Raw genomic sequence first — 15,011 nt, 5'->3', positions numbered from 1 at the left:
ACCCAGAGGGCCACATGCTCCCCACTCCCCCAACCCATGATTCTGATCAGTGAGAGGCCGGTGGGCTTCTGCCCACTCTGCACAATGGAGATGTGCGTCAGGTGCAGGGGCCTGACCCAGGCTACACAGCCAGCACCAGGGACTGAGGACTGTCCTCTGCAGCCAGGCTGAAAACACGGACAGCAGGACTCCCTACAGGAAAAGGGGGGACTGCAGAGGCCTCCTGGCAGAGCCACCCAGCTCCGAGCAGGCTCCAGACAGGAGGTACCACCCCACATTGAGAGCCCTGTGTTCTTCCAAGGCCTCGAGGGCTTCCTGAACCCTGCTGACCACCCCAGTCCTGGAGAACTCCAGCCCTCCCGGGCTGAGGGAAGGGCATTTGGAGAAGGCCCTTTGCAAGGCTGAGACTACTCCAGTGCCCTCAGGCTGGCCCCTGCCCCGTATGTCCACTACAACAGTGGAGATGGCTGGAACCCAATGGACAGGCCGGGAACAAAAGCAGCCAAGGAGGCTTCCCACTGGACAGGACGGCCCAGGAGACAAGACTACACTCCCGGAGGCTGATGATGTCCCCTCATTACCAGACCTGCTGCTCAGGCCCAAACCTCTCCCTGTCTCAGGCTGCCTCCTGTATACCCATGCCCACCATCACATCCCACCCATCCTGCTATGCTCTCTTAGGTCTAGCCTCTCCCTCCCAGCAGGAGAGCCCCTGGCCTCTGGCCTCATCCCTGTAACTCACTCTCCACATGAGCCCCATCCATATGTCCGGCACTTGCTGAGCCCCTGGGGGAATTTCCCACAATACAGATACAACCAAATAATGCCCTGCTTACAGATGTTTTATGGCTTCCAAATTCCTCTGCTGTCAGTCAAGGTCCTCCACACTCTGGCTACTTTTTTAGCCTTCCCGTGTACCTTCCTCAACACCCCCAAACCCACTACCTGCCCAGCCCACCTGGCAGGACTGACTGCTGCTCCCAGAAAGCCCTTCACTCTCTCTTCATTCACCTTGATGATCAGTCCCATCTGGGCCTGGCATGCTCTATTACCCTGCCCTCAGGGACAAACTGCCCTGCCCCCGGCCCTGGTCAAAGCCCTTTTTTTCCTGCCCCTAAGGGCATGCTTCACAAAACTCTGGCTGCCTCTGGAGGACGCCCGCTCCCTGCCTCTTTGTGTACTTGCACTCTGTCATTCCCCTTGGTCGGCCCTGCAACACAATCAGAACACAGCACCCAAAAACATCTCTGTGGCCCCAATTCCCTCCCCTGCCACCAGGCACATGCTAACTGAACTGACTCCTCAGGCTTGTGACTTCATGGAGGGCAGCAATCAGGAACGAGACGTGCCAGGGCTAGGAGAGCCCTTGAGAGCCATTGAGAGCATGAGACCCAGCCCTGGGCCACGGGGGCCTCTGTGAGGCCCTGAGCAGCATCTTCAGGACCAGGCAGGGTCCTGGGGGTGGAGCACAGCTTAGCTGGTGGCGGGGCCACTCACCTCAAAGATGAGGAGGATGCGGGTGTCACGCAGTATGCGCTCGTACGGATAGTCCTTCGTGTAGCCCAAGCCCCCGAGGATCTGCAGCGCCTCACTCACACACTGCCAGGCAGCTTCGGAGCTGAACACCTGTGGGGTGTCACACCGAATCCTTTCCAAAAGGAAGACCTACGCTGCAGGGAGCTGGGTGGCTGGGGAGCCATGGGAGGCACCAGGGTTTGGGGAGGAGATCGGCCAGGGAGGGACTTGAGGGGTGATGTGGACAAGTCCTTTGCCTTCCTTGACCACACTGGCCAGCTTGTGTTCCCCACCCCACCGTGACCTTCTGTACCTCTGGGCCCACCTTCATCCTATCTGCACCTGGCTTAGCTCCTGTTCCTTTAAAACCCACCTAAGATCTCCCCCTCCCGAGAAAACCTGACCTGTTCCTGCCCAGTCCCAGCGGCCGTGACTTCTTTCTGTCTGTGCACACTATAAGTGCCTTGGGGGCAGACAAACTGCCATATTTAGCCCTAGGTTTAGTATCTGGAAGAAGTTGGCTACAGCAAACTAACGTCTGTGGTCACTGCTCAAGGGTGACAAGAAAACGAGATGATAAAACTCATGCAAATGCACCCAGTACACAGCCTGCACCTAGAAAAGACTCAAACACGGCCCAAGATGCCCAACCTTTTATTATTATTATTTTTTTTTTTTATTTTTTGAGGGACCTTGCCACTTCAGGATCCCAACCTTTTAGGTAGACTCTCCTGCCCACACCAGGACGTTTGCTTCTGTAAGCTGCCATACCTCTCACCATTTCTCTCAAGAGCTCAATTCCAGAGATCAGCTTAAAAACAATTGTTGGGGGAACAAAGTAGGGTCCCCCAAAGGGTGGCCATCTTTTTTATTACAGCTAAAAAATGACACCCTCTACCCTGAACAAAACAAAAGCAAACTCTATTATCTACTTCAACCAAGTAAGATGCTCTTCCCACCTCAGCCTCTCAGGTAGTTGGGACTACAGGCATGTGCCACCATGCCAGCTAATTTTTGTATTTTTTGTAGAGATGGGGTTTCACCATGTTGCCCAGACTCATATACTTTTTCTTTTTTTTTTTTTGAGATGGAGTTTTGCTCTTGTTGCCCAGGCTAGTGTGCAATGGCACAATCTTGGCAACCTCCACCACCCTCCCCGGGTTCAAGTGATTCTCCTGCCTCAGCCTCCTAAGTAGCTGGGGTTACAGGTGCCTGCCACCACGCCTGGCTAATTTTTTGTGTTTTTAGTAGAGATGGGGCTTTACCATGTTGGCCAGGCTGGTCTCGAACTCCAGACCTCAGGTGATCCACCCACCTTGGCCTCCCAAAGTGCTGGGATTACAGACGTGAGCCACCACGTCCTGCCATATGCTTAGTTTTTAAGACAAAGTTTTGATACCAGAAAGTAGGAAGGCCATAAACTAAGGAAAAAAGAAGTCTTTCTCAAGCAAGCCAGCTGCAATGCTATTACTCTAAAAGGATGTTATCATAACGGTCTCCTTCTGCTATAAACTGCTGATCCACTGGCTCACCGGACACTTCCCCACTGCTGCTCCCCACTGCTTGCCTATCCCTGGAGTGCTACACAGGGCAAGTGTATCGCAAATACTGGATCAATGACAGGAGGAAGATGACAGGCAACAGCATGGGCTTGAAAGGTCACAGTGAGGGAGCTTTCCCAAGCCTCCCTCCAGCACCAGCTCTCTGGCTATGCCGGGGTTACCTTCACCATGGCCGCCTCGATGGAGCAGTCGGGAAAGCCCGGTTGGTCCAGCATCCCTGCTGTGAGGTAGGTCATACTCTCCATGACGTAAGCCTTCTGAGCCATCAGTGCAAATTTCTCCTAGAGTGTTCAGAAAAAAACACGAGAAGCAATTTGCATGTGCTGAGAGCCAAATCTGTGAAACAGGACAGAAGGTAATTAAGTCAGAAGCCTCAATGCCCAAGAGAAGCAAGCCCAGTGACCAGTGTTAAATAAAGCCTTAACTAGTCTTCTTCCCAAATCACCACAGAAGAGTCACCAGTACAGAGACATCAAAAGAACACACCATTCACGTCACACAGTGAAATGCACAAATACAGTACTCAACCGTTGGTACCTGAATCAATCCAAATTCACTGAGCCTCTTGTTAAACTGTTTCCTTGTGCAGGCGTACTCAGCAGTCATTTCTGAGGAAGAGCAGAGTTATTAGAAAGAACTGGAACATTTCTGTTGTTCAAACATGATTTCCTATGGCCATCATCCTTATCCTTCCCACAGGCGGGCACCGTGAGGAGCGTGTCTGCTGAGATCAAATACCCCAGAAGCTAGCACTCCCACTTGCCAGCACCCGTGGGTCAGAGGAGAACCGCCCCTCCTCATGGCACCCACACACAGAGTTTGGCATCAGATACAGGCTTGAATCCTGGCCATGGTTCTTACAGCCTGTGCCTTGGGCCAAGTGTGACACCTCCCTGAATACCATCCCACACCTCAGAGTCACTGTGAAGATGCAATCAGGTTGAAGGTGGAGGGCGCCTTGCACAGAGCCAGGCACAGAGGCCCCAGACAGAGGTGGTCCAGGCTCACACCCAGCGCAGTGTTCCTGACCAAAGCAGGTGGGGCCGCCTGGATTGAATATTTGAGCTGGGGCTTCCAGGCGTGTGGTTGTGACAAAGTGCTGAGCTCTAAGGGCCCATGAGTGACATGGCGCCTCCCCCAGGCAGAAGCACTCCCATCCCGCCCGTAGCCATGTTCTCCACAGGCTCTCCCAGGTGTGGTGCACTCAGGAGGTGAAGAGGGCCGAGCCCCACTGAGAGCCCAGGCAAAGGAGCTCCCCGGAGGCCTTGTGCCTGAGTGAGAAGAGCCCTGAGCCTGGAGCCTGACAGATTTCGTTCTGGGTCCAGGAGCATGGCCCGCAACAAATCACTTGCCCTCTCTTGAGTCTCGTTTTCTCATCTCTAAAATGGAGGGAAGCCAAAACAGGCCCAGAGCCTGGCATCAAAGAGGAACTTCATAAAGCACTTAGGGGTGTGCTGCCCCGGGTACCCCCATTTCCCCACAGATGCTTCCACCACAACCAGAATGGTTACAGGGCTGTTCTAAGTTCACTGGCAAGGGAAAATAGAGGTTTGGGGTATCCTAACAGAAGAGAACAAAAGAAAGATCCAGGGGCCCAGGCACCTGGGTTCCAAACCCGACTCTACTCCCTACCCACTGTGCGGTCACCCAGAAGACACAGACCTTGGGAACCAGAGGCCGTGTATCCTGGAAGCCTGGCTCTTGGTGTGTGCTCACCAAGCAGCTCTGCTCCTACTGGTCGGTGGCAACCTCTCACCCCAGACAGAAAGCCTGTTCCCCAATCCCCACCCCTACCCCAGAGAGAAAGCCTGTCCCCACATCGGCATCACCCATGTGGAGATGAAACAGAGGAATGTGGATGACGACAAACCTCAGGGGCAGGCTGAGGAGACTCTCTGGTCTCCACAAAAGCCTAGGGACCAAGCTTGGGCTGGACCCTCAGTCTAGGTGGCCTAGTTCAGCACCGGCCTGGAATGGGCCAGGGGAATGGCAGAGCCTCCAGGGCTGAAGCTGGGGAAGCGGGGGGTGGGACACAATGGGCCTTGTCCCTAACTTACCTACCAATCAATCTCTTGAGCATCCCAGCCACGGCGCTGCCCATGCTGAACCGGCCGCTGTTGAGGATGTTCATGGCCACCTGCAGGGAGAACAGGGAGAGCCCAGGGGCCCTGAAGGAGGCAGCAGGAGGAGGCCACAACCAGACCAGGCCAGGCAGATCAGCTTGCCTTCCCTCAAGCTGGGAAAAAGCACTGTCCTAACGCCTCAGAACAAGGTGATTCAGTCACCGTTACAGCTCTACCAACGTCCCCACACACAAGACCACTGAACGTTATTCCAAAGGAACATGCCAGAGCTGGGCATGGGGGCTCCCACCTGTAGTACCAGCATTTTGGGAGGCCAAGACAAGAGGATTGCTTGAGCCTAGGAGTTCAAGACCAACTTGGGCCAAACAGAAATTCTACTTTTAGATATAAATTAAAATAACTGAAAAAGTATTTCCACATAAAAACTTGACATGAATGTTCATAAGTAGCATTACTGATAGCAGCCAAAGTGGTAACAACCCCAATGTCCATCAGCTGATGAATGGATGAACAAAATGTGCTATCTCCACTCAAGAGAACAGAATTCAGCCATAAAAGGAATGAATTACTCATTCATGCTATGAGAGAGATGAACCTTGAAAACATCATGCTATGTGAGAGAAGCCTGTCACCAAACCGGATCTTGCATATGACTGCTTTTCTATGAAATGTTCCGAAGAGGCAAATCCATAGGGACATAAAGTAAAAGAGTAGCAGCCAAGGGATTGGGTAAGGGTCATACTGGATGGTACAACATTTCCTTTTGGGGTGAGGAAATGTTCTGGAATTAGACACAGGAGATATTTGAACAACATAGTGAATATACTAAAAACCACTGAAATGATACGTTTTAAAATGGTGAGTCCTTTGTTGTATGAATCATCTCTTAATAAAAATAGTAAGTCTTAGTCCAAAAAGAAAAGAGTAGGGCAGGGATGCAGACCAGGGTTGTCGGACACAGAGTTTGAGATCCACCAGAACCCACAGGTTGCTTTCTCACACCCACTGCAGAAGGGAATCCTAGCCTTCGCTCGAGGCGAATAAGGCCTCAGACGTGAAGGAAAATTCCCAATCCTTACCATACACTTCTTCTAGGAGCCAGCCAATTTTCCAGTCTCAATTTGGCCAATTTCCCAACAGATAACCATGCAAAGTCACTTGCCATGCACAGGCTACTCTGCTACGAGCAGGGACAGGGCAAAAGCTGGGGGCCGACAAGCTGCACTCATGACACTACCTGGTACTCACAAGGGGCTGTGGCTGGCAACTCACCTTAAACCCACCTCCGACCTCTCCAAGGATGTTTTCCACAGGTACCTTGGTGTTTTCAAAATGGACTTCACAAGCTGAAACACATGAAATTTAAGATCTCATCTGATAATGCAAACCACTCTGCATTTGACCTGCAAGCAGGCAATTCATCCGTCTGTCCGTCCGTCCATCCATCCATCCATCCATCCATCCATCCATCCATCCAATGTTTGGTAGGACAGTAGAGAAAGACAAAGTTCCTATCTTTGTGCAACTCATACTTTGATTAGGGAAACAAAAGCTATAAACAAAACAATGTAACATTGTGATCAGTGCTATGGATGAAATAAATAGGGCATCACGATAAAGAGAAATGGAGGTTGGCAAGGGGGTGGATAATAATATTTTTATTAAGGGCTATGTCAGACTTTTCTAAGGTGACATTTAGCAGAAGTTTAAGAATGAAAACAGTCAGGGATATAAAGAGCCAGAACAAGCAAAGTGAGAAAGAGAACAGCATTTCCTAAAGCCTTAGGGTAGACTGGGACCACTGGTCTCAATGCTTAACTCTAACACAATCACACCCCTGTAATCTAACGGTAGCACTCTCCCACTGTAAGGAGGGATGGACCTCCCTCCCTTTCCCTGCCTGCTAGGGCCATGTGACTTCCTGTGGCCACTAGAATGAGGCCAACATGAACAGAGGACTTAAATGTGCTTTCAGGGTCGGGTATGGTGGCTCATGTCTATAATCCCAGCATTTTGGGAGGCAGAGGCAGGAAGATCATTTGAACCCAGGAGTTCGAGACCAGCCTGGACAACACAGCAAGACCTCATCTCTATTTAAAAAAAAAAAAAAAAAGTGGCCAGGTACAGTAACTCACATCTGTAATCCTAGCACTTTAGGAGACTGAGGCAGGTAGATTGCCTGAGCTCAGGAGTTCAAGACAAGTCTGGGCAACATGGTGAAACCCCATCTCTACAAAAAATACAAAAATTAGCTGGGTGTGGTGGTGCACGCCTGTAGTCCCAATTACTTGGGAGGCTGAGGCAGGAGAATAACTCGAACCCAGGAGGCAGAGGTTGCAGTGAGCTGAGATGACAGCACTGCATTCCAGTCTGGGTGACAGAGAGAGACTATGTCTCCCACGACAAAAAAACTGCTTATATGGCTTGGCTTGGCCCCTTAGGTGCTTATGATCTGCTCTAAGAACAAGCCCCCAGATGGACCTGAACCCAACCCACATCCTGAAGCAGGCTGCCAGGCACTGCAGACTGAGACAACTAAAGGCTGAGGACTGTAAGCTGAGCTCTAAGGTGGTAAGGTGGTCTGTCCGTTAGGGCAGCTACAGCAGGGGATGACCAGCAGGTCTTCAAGTGAGCAGCACTCAGCTGTGGGTACAAAGACAAAGCCCATGTGGCATTCTTAGTTTGATCTTTTTAAAATGCTTAACAAAAACTGAAAGTATTTAAATCTCATTTTATCTTGCTATTTGGACAGAGTCAAGGGCCAGTCTCCCCCTTACACACATACACACACACACGCACACACACACACACACACATGCACACACGAGCTACTTACTGTTGGAGCCCCGAATGCCTAATTTATCTTCAGGTTTCCCATTAGTGACTCCACCAAAGTCTCTTTCTACTATGAATGCTGTGATTTTGTCTTTCACTGATCCATCAGAATCAACTACCTCAGTCTTTGCAAACACAGTAAAAATATTGGCCAGTCCTCCATTGGTAATCCAGACCTGAGGACAGAAAGAAGGACTTTGGAGAAAACCAAACCCCTATGTGACCCATCTCAGCTCTGTCTTTGTCGATCAGTCAGACCTCAGGCCAGACATGCAGGGTCCTTGGCTCTGCAGAAGCCAACCAAGCATGAGTGAACACAGGACAGGGCTCAGCCCAGTTTGCCCAGACCAAGGATTTTCCCAAGGGACATGGATGCCCAGGGTGGAGGTGGAGGGGGGAAAGAACATCCAAAGTTGTCAAACAGCTCAGGTTCCACCGCCAGACAACTGCATTTCTTCAAGAAAGAAAGGGTTGGCCGGGCGCGGTGGCTCAAGCCTGTAATCCCAGCACTTTGGGAGGTCGAGACGGGTGGATCACGAGGTCAGGAGATCGAGACCATCCTGGCTAACACGGTGAAACCCCGTCTCTACTAAGAAATACAAAAAACTAGCCGGGCGAGGTGGCGGGCGCCTGTAGTCCCAGCTACTCAGGAGGCTGAGGCCAGAGAATGGCGTGAACCCGGGAGGCGGAGCTTGCAGTGAGCTGAGATCCGGCCACTGCACTCCAGCCTGGGCGACAGAGTGAGACTCCGTCTCAAAAAAAAAAAAAAAGAAAGAAAGGGTTTAATCATTTCTTAAGGTATACATATATCAAAACATCATGTTGCATATCTAAATACACACAACATTTATTTGTTAATTCTAAAAAGAAATGAAAAAAGAGAAGGCAGGAGGGTGGTGAGGAGGAGGAAAGGAAACAAAGGGAGTTAGAGGCAGAAACAGACTCCTTAACAAACCGCAACAGATGGGACTCGTGTGGATCTTAATTCAAGCACATAGTTAAACCAAAAAAAGGTATGAGGCAATCAGGGATATTTGAATGCTGATAGATGTAAGAAATTATCAGCTGGGCACAGTCGCTCATGCCTGTAATCCCAGCACTTTGGGAAGTTGAGGTGGGCAGATAGCTGGAGCCCCAGAGTTTGAGACCAACCTGGGCAACATGGTGAAAATCCATCTCTACCAAAAAAAATACAAAAAAAATTAGCTGCATGCCTGTACTCCCAGCTGCTTGGGAGGTTGAGGTAGGAGAATCACCTTAGCCTAGGAAGTTGAGGCTGCAGTAAGCCAAGATTGTGCCACTGCACTCCAGCCTGGGTGACAGAGCAGGACCCCATCTCAAAAGAAAAGAGAAACTATCAATTTTTAAAATGTGATAAGGATATTACAGCTTTGTTTTTATTTAAAAAAACAAACAAAACTCTTGTCTTTTAGAGAGGCATGCTGTGATTGTTACCATGCGATCTGGAGGTAGCAATGCTGCTGGAAGAGGCACAGTGGCCATGAGCAGGTGACTGCCGGAGTTGGGGCCAACCAGGCACACAGAACATGTCTGAAATTTTGTGTAACAAAAAATTTAAAGATTTTTCGGGTTTACAGGCTGGGCACGGTGGCTCATGCCTGTAAACCCAGCACTTTGGGAGGCCGAGGTGGGCGGATCACTTGAAGTCAGGAGTTCAAGACCTGCCTGGACAACATGGTGAAACTCCATCTCTACTAAAAATACAAAAATTAGCCAAGAATGGGTAAGCCCAGCTACCAAGGAGGCTGAGGCAGGAGAATCACTTGAACCTGGGAGGCAGAGATTTCAGTGAGCTGAGATCACACCACTGCACTCCAGCCTAGGTGACAGAGACTCCGTCTCAAATTTAAAAAACTAAAAAAAATCAAAAACAAACACATAAAAGCAGCTCAAGAAGGCAGTCAGTGCTACAGCAGCAGGTACAATCCCTGGTGTGTGGAGAGTGCTCACTCAGTGGCAGTGAAGGTCGTGACTGAGATCCTGACGTGGCCATGGGGAAGGAGCCCTACCTTGGAGCCATTGAGGATGTAGTGCTTCTTGTCTTCACTTAGCGTGGCTCTGCTCTGGACTGAGGCTGCATCGCTCCCACTGCAGATGCAGAAAGATGTGGTCAAGGGAGAATACTGGGAATAAATATGAATGCTTTTGAGGGCCTGAAAATGGAGGTTCTAGTACTTTTAAGAGGTCAGTGAACTTTTAAAATGAAGGGTCAGATAACATATTCAGCTTTACAAGCTACAGGATGTCTGTCTCACCTCCTCAACTCTGCTGCTATTAATAGAACATGAGGCCGGGCATGGTGGTTCACGCCTGTAATCCCAGCACTTTGGGAGGCTGAGGCAGGTGGTTCACGAAGTCAAGAGATTGAGACCATCCTGGCCAACATGGTAAAACCCCATCTCAACTAAAAATACGAAAATTAGCTGGGTGTGGTGGTGCATGCCTGTAGTCCCAGCTACTCAGGAGGCTGAGGCAGGAGAATCGCTTGAAGCCAGGAGGCAGAGGCTGCAGTGAGCTGAGATCATATCACTGCACTCCAGCCTGGCAACAGAGCGAGACTACATCTCAAAAAAAAAAAAAAAAAAAAAAAAAATGAACACAGCTGAAGACAATTTATAAAACAGTGGGCATGTTCCAATAAAACTGGGCTGGGCGTGGTGGTTCATGCCTGTAATCCCAGCACTTTGGGAGGCTTAGGTGGGTAGATCACTTGAAGTCAGGAGTTCGAGGCCAACCTGGCCAACATGGTGAAACCTCATCTCTACTAAAAATACAAAAATTAGCTGGGCATGGTGGCACATGCCTGTAATCCCAGCTACTCGGGAGGCTGAGGGAAGAGAATCACTTGAAGGCGGAGGTTGCAGTGAGATGAGATCGTGCCACTGCACTCCAGCCTGGGTGACACAGCAAGACCCTGTCTCAAAAACAAACAAACAAACAAAACTTATTTATAAAAAACAGGCAGGAGGCTGGATTTAGCTGACCTTTGCTTCAATACATCACGTAAAAAAGTGGCAGTGAAAACAACTTGGGCTTAGGTTTAAACATGGAAATGGGTGCTTGCAATGGGCTCATCTGAGGTCCTGTGAGGATGAGTTGTGGGCACCCCAGGAAGGATGGCTGTTCCCAGGTTCCCACGCACAGTGAAGCAGGATGGAGGATGGTCCAGGTGATGGACTTATCATCGGAGTCCCGAGTCCTGCTGCAGCCCTGCTCCATCCAGCAGATCACACAGCCTCAATGAACCTCAGCCCCTAATGTGTAAGCAGGAACAGTACCACCCACGCTACATATTCTGAAAGGTGCTTTGAAGCCTGAACGTTATTACTGTATTGTACATCAAGGTGTGTTATAAACCACAAAAATTTATTTAGTAAGTGCTGTCAAGCATGGTATCTCACTTGCAAGTCTCACTGGGACAGAGAAATAAGGTCAAGGTAAAAGGAATGGCAAGAACAGTTGCTGAGTTGATTCTCTGCAAGATTTTGGAAAGAAGGAAAAGTCAGCTACTCAACAAAACCAACACCCCCTTGCCCCAGTGAATCTTGGGCAATGTCACAGCTGCTGAGGGATAACATTTTGTGCAGGGACAGACCTGGCTGGCTCCGTGAGGCAGAAGGCTGCAATGTGCTCCCCGGACGCCAGTTTAGGCAAGTATTTGGCCTTCTGCTCCTCAGTGCCGGCCAAGATGATCCCCTAAACAGAACAGACACAGACTAATGTCAGCTGTGGGGAGAAAGGAGAGCATGAGGTGTGTTTGTGAAACATTTCCTTTCTGAGGCAAATATTTACTTCAGGCAAGAGAAGACAGCAAGAACTCAGAGGAAGCGGCCACAGGCAGAGCCCAGGGAGCCAGGCTGCTGAGGAGACTGTCAGGGGCCCATGTGCCAGCGCCGTGAGCCTCGGAGACCCACAGTACTTTGCAGTCTGTGTCCAAAACTTTCATATCAGTTCCTTCATTTCCCAGACTGGTGGTCTTGGGCAAAGGATATCCCTTTCCAAAGAAACCCTCCTCCATCTTATCATCCACAAACTGGGCCACTCCCACCCACTGGCAGGGTGGTCTGGATGATGAAATGTGAAGCCACAGGAGCACTGGAACCAAGCCTATCTTAAAGAAGGTGCTCAATGTCAGGGCTGTCCCACCTGCTGCCCTCCCAGTGCCACATAGACAGGACCCCTCTTCATCAAACATCTGCATGAATGTGTGTGCTCTCTGGGGTGGGGGAGCCAAGCATGGTGTGCATTCAGCTCTCTTTGATGTCAACATTAAGCAGAAATAATCTGAGTAATGAGATTGCCAGTAAGGGCAGTTAGCCCTGGGCCTGCCCTAAGGTGCTCAAGACCAGTGGGGGGAAGGCGGCTTGCATAAAGAGTGGGGGCACGCTCAGGCTGAGGGACGAGGGCTCAGGAGGGGAGACCACTTCCAGCCCAAGGCGAAGACAGCAGCACCCCACCTGGGCCTTGAAGGGTGGATCAAAGGCAATGGGGACAGGAGGCAGATTCAAAAGGAAGGGACATGCAACCCAAGGGCCACTGCGCATGTGGGCAGTGTGTGGGGACTGAGCACCACGAGGTGTGGCCAGAGTGAGGGAACTGAAGGGCAGGACTGCACGTCAGATATCAGACCCGATTCAGAGGGAGCAAGCCTCTGGCCTCTATGCCACCATGTGACTCCAGAAGACCTACAGAGAGCACCACAGAATCCCTAGACACCTGACCTTGAGGCCGATAGCCTGGTGCGCTGCCAGGGTCACAGTAATAGACCCATCCATGCTGATGATCTCCCCTAGTCGTGAGTACATGGTGTTGGAGAGGCCCAGGCCACCTAGGAGACATGGACCAGCGTCAATCACAGCCCAGCCCCAGATTCCTCCCATTAAGCCTTCATTGTTTTTTTTTTTCTTCTGATTATAAAGTAATGCCAGATCACCATATTTTTAAAAAAAAATCACAATACAGGCCGGGCATGGTGGTTCACACCTGTAATCCCAGTACTTTGGGAGGCTGAGGTGGGCAGATCACCTGAGGTCAAGAGTTTGAGACCAGCCTGGCCAACATGGAGAAACCCCGTCTCTACTAAAAATACAAAAATTAGCTGAGTGTGGTGGCGCGTGCCTGTGGTCCCAGCTACTCGGGAGGCTGAGGCATGAGAATCACTTGAAGTTGGGAGGCAGAGGTTGCAGTGAGCCAAGATCACACCACTGCACTCTAGCCTGGGCAACAGAGACTCCGTCTCAAAAAAAAAAAAATCACAATACAGAAAGGTACAAAGTAAACAAAAATCGAGGGCTGGGCACAGTGGCTCATGCCTATAATTCTAGCACTTTGGGAGGCTGAGGTGGGAGGATTGCTTGGCTCCAAGAATTCAAAACTAGCCTGGGCAATGTAGCAGAACCCCAACTCAACAAAATAAAAAAAAGTCCCAGCTACTTGGGAGGCTTAGGTGGGAGGACTGTTTGAGCCCGAGGAGTTCAAGGCTACAGTGAGCTATGATCGTGCCACTGCACTACAGCCTGGATGACACAGTGAGACCCTGTCTCAAAAGACAAAAAAGAAAAAAAATGCTCACAATCGTGTGCCTCAGAAAGTGCATTTCTGTGTATATCCTTCTATCCACACTTTTCCTAGACATACAAGCATATGTAGATACATACTTTAAATATGAAGATATCTACACACACATCAAATCAATTAACACATAGCGAGGATCTTCCATCACAGTTGTAGGTCTTTATAAATGCAACAACTATAGTGTGTCCCACTGCCCAGTATCCAGAGGACTCCAGGACAAGGCTTCTCCACTGTGGCACTGTAACATTTTGGAATGGATTGTTTTCTGTTGTGGGAGTCTGTCCTGCGGATTGTCAGATGCTTAGCAGCATCCTTGGCCTTTATAACTTTATATCCAAAAGGCCTGAGGGTAAACACAAATGGCATATGTGTGTGGTCTATCCCTTTGAACCATTTTCTACCTCGCCTTCCACACACTGCTTGCCTGTCCCTTTAACCTCTGCAGAATTCAGGTGACCAACTCGAGAAAAAGCATAAGGGAGGCAAGTTGTAGTGACTGGCTAACTCTAATAAGGTAGAACCGTCACTTGGGAACTAAAAACATCACTAGGATGCTCGAAGAATTACAGGGACAGTCCATAGCACAAAGGACGCTGCTCAAAGGTTCCCACTGGTCCAATCTCCCACCTTGATGTGCTTTGCACTCTACAGCCAGCCAGACCACATGCCTCATTCCTCTGTGCTAGGATGAAAAGCACAGGACCCGAGAGCACTTCCTCCCTACAGGTCCCTCAGTCAGTCCACCCCTACTATGTAACCCATGACAGAAGGTGTCATCTATTCCAGCAACTAGACCTTTTATGGACAAATTCAGAGTGCTTTCTTAAGAGCTAAACTGGTTGGGTGCTTGTTTGCTTGACTTACCATATTCTTCGGGGACTTGCAGCCCAAAAAGGCCCAGGCTCTTCAATTTCTCCAAAGTTTCATCTGGGATTTTCCCTTCCTGGTCAATTTTTCGGGAGTCCACTGCCAAGAGGAAAATCTTGATTAAACAAATATAAGCTATGTTTCCACAAATATAAATAAACAGGACAGTGTTTATATATTGATAATATATAATCCCAGAATAGAAATTTTTTCAAAACTAGAAATTCTGTAGTCATGGTCATTTCGCCTGTGTTCAATTTTATGTAATTAGCCCAGGAAAAATTTTATTTTTATATATTTATTTAGAAACAGGGTCTCACTCTGATACCCAGGCTGAAGTGCAGTGGCACAATCATAGCTTATATAACCTCAATCTCCCAGGCTCAAGTGAGCCTCCTGCCTCAGCCTCATAAGAAGCTGGGACTACAGGTACATACCACCACACCCAGCTAATTTTTTTTTTTTTTAGTAGAAACAAGGTCTTGCTATGTTACCCAGGCTCGTCTTGAACTCCTGAACTCAAGCAATCTTCCTACCACAAAGTGCTGGGATC

General features: G+C 49.6%; 1 protein-coding gene across 2 annotated transcripts in view; it reads right to left on the bottom strand.

The window, feature by feature from the left end:
- ACAD9 (acyl-CoA dehydrogenase family member 9) overlaps window positions 1-15,011 on the bottom strand; it is a 36,291-nt gene that overhangs the window by 6,136 nt on the left and 15,144 nt on the right. For both annotated transcript variants that reach the window (XM_017946079.2, XM_017946080.3), the window contains 10 exons: window positions 14,456-14,557; window positions 12,739-12,845; window positions 11,613-11,713; window positions 10,027-10,105; window positions 7,998-8,172; window positions 6,434-6,507; window positions 5,139-5,214; window positions 3,615-3,685; window positions 3,239-3,358; window positions 1,498-1,626 (listed from right to left, as the gene is read on the bottom strand). In XM_017946079.2, coding sequence (XP_017801568.1) covers window positions 1,498-1,626; window positions 3,239-3,358; window positions 3,615-3,685; window positions 5,139-5,214; window positions 6,434-6,507; window positions 7,998-8,172; window positions 10,027-10,105; window positions 11,613-11,713; window positions 12,739-12,845; window positions 14,456-14,557 — 1,034 coding nt within the window. The remainder of the gene's footprint in view (window positions 1-1,497; window positions 1,627-3,238; window positions 3,359-3,614; window positions 3,686-5,138; window positions 5,215-6,433; window positions 6,508-7,997; window positions 8,173-10,026; window positions 10,106-11,612; window positions 11,714-12,738; window positions 12,846-14,455; window positions 14,558-15,011) is intronic.

This window comes from Papio anubis, chromosome 2 (assembly GCF_008728515.1).
Source record: "Papio anubis isolate 15944 chromosome 2, Panubis1.0, whole genome shotgun sequence".
NCBI lineage: Eukaryota > Metazoa > Chordata > Mammalia > Primates > Cercopithecidae > Papio > Papio anubis.
The sequence above is the reverse complement of the archived record's forward strand: the minus strand, read 5'-3'. Positions and strand labels throughout refer to the sequence as shown.